General features: G+C 31.0%; 1 protein-coding gene across 1 annotated transcript in view; it reads right to left on the bottom strand.

The window, feature by feature from the left end:
- Positions 1-2,064: 2,064 nt before the first annotated feature.
- Positions 2,065-7,976, bottom strand: part of LOC127720644 (uncharacterized) — a 41,167-nt gene continuing 35,255 nt past the window's right edge. Inside the window, exons 11-16 of the mRNA XM_052227356.1 lie at positions 5,660-5,755; positions 4,565-4,660; positions 3,969-4,064; positions 3,614-3,676; positions 2,276-3,133; positions 2,065-2,193 (exon numbers count right to left, since the gene is read on the bottom strand). Coding sequence (XP_052083316.1) covers positions 2,186-2,193; positions 2,276-3,133; positions 3,614-3,676; positions 3,969-4,064; positions 4,565-4,660; positions 5,660-5,755 — 1,217 coding nt within the window. The 3' untranslated portion in view covers positions 2,065-2,185. The remainder of the gene's footprint in view (positions 2,194-2,275; positions 3,134-3,613; positions 3,677-3,968; positions 4,065-4,564; positions 4,661-5,659; positions 5,756-7,976) is intronic.

Here is a 7,976-nt window from a genome sequence, read left to right as displayed (position 1 = left end):
CTCAATATTGACACAGATGGACGACTTCACACGAAAATCTATGATAAACGGGACGATTTCAACTTCCCAATTATCAATTTCCCATTTCTCAGCAGTAACATACCCTCTGCCCCTTCGTATGGTGTTTACATATCTCAATTGATACGTTATTCTCGTGCTTGTTCACACTATACGGACTTCATATACAGGAGTGTGCTCCTTACGCAGAAACTGCTCCAACAAAGTTATGAGGAGGACAGATTAAAAATGACACTCCGTAAATTTTACGGACACCATCACCAATTGGTTGATCCATACGATGTGTCTTTGTCAAAACTAACTAAGGACATTTTTACCACGTGTTAGATTGTGGTTTGTCATTACGTCGTCTGATCTTTTAATTACCGAACGTGACTTATTCCCGATTGTGACTGTTTTGCTGAGTGTGAAACCGCATTGCTATAAGACGTGTCACGGTACCTTTCTATCCCAAATTCATATATTTAATTTTGATGTTATATTTGTTGTTCTCGTCGGATTTTGTCAAATGTCTCAACGTATTTTCTGTTATATTCGTGTGTTATGGTATAGATAATTAACCACCCCCTTCATTTATTAGATTTTAGTTTGGTTCAACGATATTTGTACGATATATTTGGTTTACAGTTTGATTCAGAAGAAACACCGACATAGCTAGATAATACAATTAATTATCTAATTACTACCACAATTTGATATTAATAAGTATTGTAATTTTCATTGTTATTAATAAATGTAATGGCAGTATTATAATTCTATCTTGAATCAATCCTAATCCTATCTTATTTTTGGGAAATATTTTTACAAATTCATATGTGACGTCACTTTGTGTGTTTTTTTTAGAACTTCAAATGTGACGTCACTTTGTGCGTTGAGGCTTTATCTAACTCGGCTGTGTATTTTTATATGTTGGATTAAGTTGTTTTATGTAATATATCCGTTTTTATTCTGTAGTTAGTCCCCACTTTGGTTTTATCATGTATATCTATTATATAGTCATTTTATAATATTTACTGTTTGCAAAATTATAAATTATTCTAAATAATAAGGATGTTCTTGTCCCAGGCAGAAAATCCTGGCCGTGTTAGGCGAAACTTTTTGGAAGTTTTGGTCCTCGGTGCTCTTCAACTTTGTACTTGTTTTGGCTTTCAAACTTTTTTTATCTGAACGTCACTGGTTAGTCTTGTGTGGACGAGACGCACGTCTGGCGTATTGAATTTTAAGCCTAGTACCTTCTGCTAGCTATTATTCGTGTGTTTCTTTGTCCTATATGTTCTCCTATTTATTTGTATTGTGGTCCTGTCATGTGATGTTGTCGTTTTGGTGTTGTGTTTGACGTTGCCATTAAAGCGGGAGGTTTGGCATGCCACAAAACCAGGTTCAACCCACCATTTTTTTCTTAAAATGTCCTGTACCAAGTCAGGAAAATGGCCATTGTTATATTATAGTTCGTTTCTGTGTGTGTTACATTCTAATGTTGTGTTTTTGTTGTGTCGTTGTTCTCCTCTTATATTTGATGCGTTTCCCTCAGTGTTAGTTTGTAACCCGGATTTGTTTTTATCTCTATCGATTAATGAGTTTCGAACAGCGGTATACTACTGTTGCCTTTATTTATTCATATCGTAAATAAATGCATTACTATTCTATATTGTAAACAGTGCAGACTTGACAAATTATATTGTCCTTTGGTAGAATGTTTTATACCATAAAGAAATGCATTACTTTTCTATATTGTAACAAGCAGACTTTACAAACTTGATTGTCCTTTGTTAGAATGCTTTATATCATAAATAAATGTATTACTATTCTATATTGTAAACAGTGCAGACTTAACAAATGTTATTGTCTTTTGATAGAATGTTTTATATCATAAAGAAATGCATAACTTTTCTATATTGTAACAAGCAGACTTTACAAACTTAATTGTCCTTTGTTAGAATGTTTTATATCATAAATAAATGCATTACTATTCTATATTGTAAACAGTGCAGACTTAACAAATGTTATTGTCTTTTGATAGAATGTTTTATATCATAAAGAAATGCATTACTTTTCTATATTGTAACAAGCAGACTTTACAAACTTAATTGTCCTTTGTTAGAATGTTTTATATCATGAATAAATGCATTACTATTCTATATTGTAAACAGTGCAGACTTAACAAATGTTATTGTCCTTTTGGCACAATGGTTTATATCATAAAGACATGCATTACTTTTCTATATTGTTACAAGCAAGATTTACAAACTTGATTAACCTTTCATAGAATGTTTTATATCATAAAGAAATGCATTATTATTTACCCCATTACTAACTAACAGGCAGTCGTTTAATTTGTCGTAATAAATGCCTTTAGCGTACCCAAACATATTTTCATTTTTCCACGAAAGTAGTTCTATATGATGAATACCATCAGGTAATACAACTATAACATTGCTTGAAAGTTGACAAGTCACATACACATTACCGTTACCATCAGTTGTAATTCCTCTCGGCAATTGCATTTGATCATTTGTAAACGTCCATATGAATTGTCCATACAAGTCACAGCAGTATAGTTCATTTTTAGAGGGATTAGTAAGAAATAGTCTGTCTTTAACAGTTGCAATGCACCATACGTACTCTGATGGACAAGGAAATGATCGGATTAGTTCGCCTGCAAGATTAATTACATCAACCTTCTTCTTTTCAATAACAACGAACAATAATCCGTCTTGATATGACATTCCAGTGGTGTCCCCACTGATTTCAAATCTATTCTTAACTTGACCTGTTTTGATATTGATTATCTCTATATTATCTCTATATTGTGGGATATTGACAGCAATAGCAAATTCGGTGTCGTTTATTACTGATATACCCCATGAATTTTTAGGGAGTTTGAGTTCTTTTTTGTACTTTCCTTCTTTGTTGTGGACGATTAACTTTTCTCTGTGTTCTTCAAGAAAAACAATCAGTTTACCTATGATAGCACAATGAAAGATTATAAAGCCTCCACTTGTCCTCATACGCCTTCTAATAAAATTTCCGTAAATTTCTATTGTACGAAGGAAAGTAGCTGTAATTTGAAGAGGCTCGCCATCTAATACTAGGCCTTGCGACAATGTCAGCGGAGCTGAAAATAACTGACGAATATATTCGAATGTTTATGAAAGAGTTACCATTTGATAATACTGCCGTATATACGTGATTAAATAAAGATACATGACACAATTATTAAGTATCGATCATAATTATAAGGCAAATTTGATATTGCATGCATTTGATAATTAAGAAGACAGGACATGAGCCTTTGTTAGCAAAACATTAAGCATTCAAATTATTTTGTAAGAAAAAAAAATGGAAAACTAGTTTTGCATAGAAAAAACCTAATACGCATAAACGTTTAAAGTGTTAATCTGTTACAAAAATAAATTAGCATTGCATTTTTTTTGTTACTTTGCTTTTCTGAAAAAAGCGATACCTAGGTTAATAACTACTCATTTGCTATTCAAGATTAATGACAAAGTTACTTGTTTATGTATATGAAGATATAGAGATTGCTCTTGTCAAATGTTTGATTGTTCTTTTTTGAGTGTGTTTTGTTTTGACTTACCATCGAATTCAGTATTTGTCACATGGTCATCAGCTATTTTATTACGCATCAAACTATACGGTTCTGAAAATATAAAAAAAAGACTTTTGTGAGCTTGAAGTACGTAGGAATTACTTTCAAGGAAAATAAAAATATTTTCTAAACTTGCAATGGTTAACTTATAAGATTTGAGTGAAAAAAAAGCTTGAAATTATTTTTTCCAGATTTTCTAAAAAATATTTGCCGTTTGATGTTTGGAAGGTGGGTATATATTTGAAAATGTTTGTAAGTTTTAGACGTTTTGAGACATACAATTTATGGTGTTGAGGATATTTGTATATGCATAATTTTCTTTGTTGTGTCTGGTTTTGCTTACCTTTAAATTCAGTAAAAGGCATCATCTGGTCATCACCTATTGCTGAGAGATATGTTTGCTCTCTTTCACTTTCAATACTCTTCGAACAATAATTTTCTGAAGCATTAAAAAAAAATACTTACATACGCTTGATTTGAGAAAGAGGGCAATACTATATAGCCTAGCCTTGCAATGATGAAAGTGTTTTTTTCATGAATCTGTGCTTGACACGATAAGTAACTTAGTTGCTTAACAATTTTCTCTGAATGTATATTGTCTAATGGTTTTAGTTGGAGGTGTGAACTACCGAATTAGATTTATCAGCGCTTATGGACTTAAACGAGGAACACGACAGATGTCACATGTGAAGCAGAATATGATTACCCTCCCGGAGCAACTGATACCTCTCCCCGGTTTTCGTGTTGCTAAATTTTTATATGTAGTGTTTTGTTTACTGGTGTTTGTCTTGTGGTCTTTTTTCTTCATCTTGTGTTGTTGCATCGCCAGTTTACTTTCGATTTATGAGTTTGAATGCCCCGTTGGTATCTTTTGCATCTCTTTCAGGATATACAATTGATTGGTTGTATATGTTAATTATATTTTTTTATTATTCTTACCATGAATCCCAGTATTTGATGTCTTCCTGTCGTTAGCTTTTTCTGTAAGATGTGTTTGCTCTTTTTCCTCTTCATTACTCTTTGAACTATGTTTTTCTGAAAGAAAAAAATAGGAACTGATAAACGCTTGTAATAGAAATCAGGCATAAATATAATTATTTCCCAATTTCCTAACTATGCAAACAGATCCACTTAATGAGTAAATATTATGTTCTTCTCTTCAGGATTTACCGTCACAGGGTCTTCAGCATAAACTCTATGATTTGTTAGCTCTTTTTCACTTTTGAGTGGGAGACACACAGTTTAATTTTTTCGATCATGTTTTTATATATTTGTCTTTTTTTAACAATCAAATTCATTATTTGTCATCATCTGGTCATCGGCTATCGCTAAGCGACGTGTTTTTCTTTCTCAATTTAAATACTCATGGAAGTACAGTTTTCCGAAATTATCAAAGAACTCTATAAGCTTATTATTGAATTAAAGGGAAATATAAATATGTCCTTACTTTGCAGTGATGTAATCTATCTGAGATGTTTGTATGAATCCGTGCCAAAAGATGTTTAGTGGGAATATTATTTTGGAAGAAGGTCCAATCATATATATTTCAATATTTTTAGGCGTCATGGGACATACCATTGTTCCGTTGTATGATGTTTTATATTTTTATTTAATGTTTCTATATTATTTACCCAAAAATTCAGTATTTGTCATCGTCCGATCATCACATTCTGCTAAACAATGTGCTTGTTTTCGCTTTCACTATTTACCGATGTAGGTTTTATTGAAAATTAAATAAAATATGACACTTCGCTTTAATTTGTTTAAAAGGCAAATATGAATTCATAAACAAGCAATGATGCAATTTATACATTTTGTTGTTATGTCCAATAACGCCTCAAACGTAACCAACCGTAAAAGCATACTTTTCCTGTAAATATTTTATACTCATAAAAAACAACACACACTTTGAGAAAAATCTTTAGATCAATCAAGTTACGAATCGAGTCGACCTTTTTGTACACTTTTGAATTCTGCGATAAGCTAAATCATTGCTAGTCTATCTTTTTTGTTCTGTTCTTTGTTTTCCCTTACCATTAAATTCAGTATCTGTCCGTATCTTGCTATCAGCAAAAGTTGAACTATAAGTTTGGTATTCCTCACTTTTCCTATTCTTCGAACTATAATTTACTGAAAAATGAAAGAAAAAATTACCTCTGTTACCTATAATTTATTAAATGGCAAATATATGTTTATAAAAAAAGCAATACATTTTTCTATAATTTTACGTGGGTACGCCCATTTTCATTGTTTCGGTTAATTCCCCTTTCAAATAGATATTACAATGTATTATTTACTATTTCGACAACTTTGTCCCCAATCATGTTCCAAAATTTTAAATAGAATGTTTTACCTAAGCCATCTTTACCTGGAGATTTATTGTTTACGAAATCTTTAATATTATCTAGACATTCTTTTTTTGCTATAATAAATTGGCTTAACATTTATTTATTATTTTTTGTATTTTAGATAACCTTTTGCTAAACTATGTCTCAAATCTAGCACAATATAGTACTAAAAATAAATATATATTAATTAGCAAAATATCATAGAATAACCTTTGTTCCTCTCTCAAACCCAATTGTGGTGCATAAAGGTCTAGAATGTTTATGACAATAGCATTATTTACGTAACTATTGTGCATGAGTCTACCTTTTAGAGGTGTTGGAACCCAATGTGATTAAAAAAGTTTTATAACACCTGTAGATCTACTCTCACCATTTGTCTTTTTTTTTTATTAAATTTCGGTGTTATATTATGTGTAATATCTGGTGAAATATAACCCGTTTCTTGTAAACAGATAATGTCTATGTTTCTATAATCATCCAATATCTCGTACACTTTATTGTCAAAGCAATTCCTAATGTTCAATGTCAAGAAAAACATGTAATTAAATCTCTAAAAATAGATTAAACAAACTATCAATATATCATGTGTATATGGAGATGATTGTTACAGTTAGACATTTTGATAATTATAAAGGAGGTGGTTAAGGGTTAGCTGGACTAATATTACTGCTTTTAATGGTCTGAATATTTGCAAATTTTTGTTCTTTCCCGTTTTGTGCCGAACTTTCAGTACTAAATATATTTCGGTTTCTCTTTTTCTTCCTGGTCCCTCTCTATCTTTGGTTTGTCAGAATTTTTTGCTTTAAAAAAGTACTACACTTATAGTTTATATTAGATTATCAAATTATGTAAACATGTTGACTTACTCGGTAACATTTTTGCTCTATGAAATGTATGTCATTTAGGGCTCGGAGTTTGATGGATTTCAATTTGTCCAAAATGCGAAGAAAAATATTGCTATCGTTTTTGTTGTTATCTTAGTTGTTTTTATTAATCTATGCAAAAAGGTCGACATTGTAAGTAACTTAGATACTTTACAATTGTCTCTGAAATGTGTGCATCTCATGTTTTGATGAAAGACATTAATTGCAAGACAGGTCCTATCATATATGTTTCAATATGTGTTATAGGTTGGGGACATAACATTGAACTTTTGAATGATGTTTTATATGTTTGTTTTTTTTTAATTATTTACTATCAAATTTAGAAGTTGTCGTCATCTGGTCATCATTTAAAGTTGAAAGATGTGTTTGCTCTTCATCACTTTTAAATTTCATAGAATGTTATTGTTTATAATTGATGTGTGTTAAAGTAATTGTTTAATGTTTGTTGATCGAAATACGTTTGCTTGATTTGATTTAGAATGAACAAAGACATTATTTAAGAATTGTGCAGGTTACTATTATTTATTAATACAACAAACAACAACAACTTGATTAGTTTTTGGCTGCTTTTTTGTCATAGCAATTTAATGTTCTAACATTTTTTTTACAATAAATTGTCAACAATTCACAACAAGCTGACCACCAGACACTGACGGATGTACAGTCATTGTATAACCATTATCACTGTAGAGTCATACAAGGCAGGTAATTTCGATGAATGCGCCATCACAATAATCAATCAAATTCATGAACATTCTGCCATGACTATTTTTTATTATCTTCTTATAATGTATATGGATGGAATGTCCAAAATCGTAATGAAAACTGTAACCTGTAAGATAATAGCAGAAACAGAAGAAATATGTTTCAAGGGAGGGATTGATTTTTTTTTTTTTGCTTAGGGTGTAGCCATATACAGCCGTCTACTAAAAACTCTTCTTGGTGGCATTGCTCTAGTGGAAAAGGCAAAACAACCTGCATAATGACTGCAATTATTTTAAAGTTACCTTTTTATTTTGAAAATACAATTGCTTTATTTGCAATAATAACTCTTTTAACTTATTTTCAGGAATCTGAGTAGTCATTTCTATTGTATAAATTATCAAGCCAAAGGACTTC

The sequence above is a fragment of the Mytilus californianus genome, unplaced genomic scaffold (genome assembly GCF_021869535.1).
Source record: "Mytilus californianus isolate M0D057914Y unplaced genomic scaffold, xbMytCali1.0.p SCAF_11, whole genome shotgun sequence".
Lineage (NCBI taxonomy): Eukaryota > Metazoa > Mollusca > Bivalvia > Mytilida > Mytilidae > Mytilus > Mytilus californianus.
This window is presented reverse-complemented; position numbering and strand designations above follow the sequence as displayed.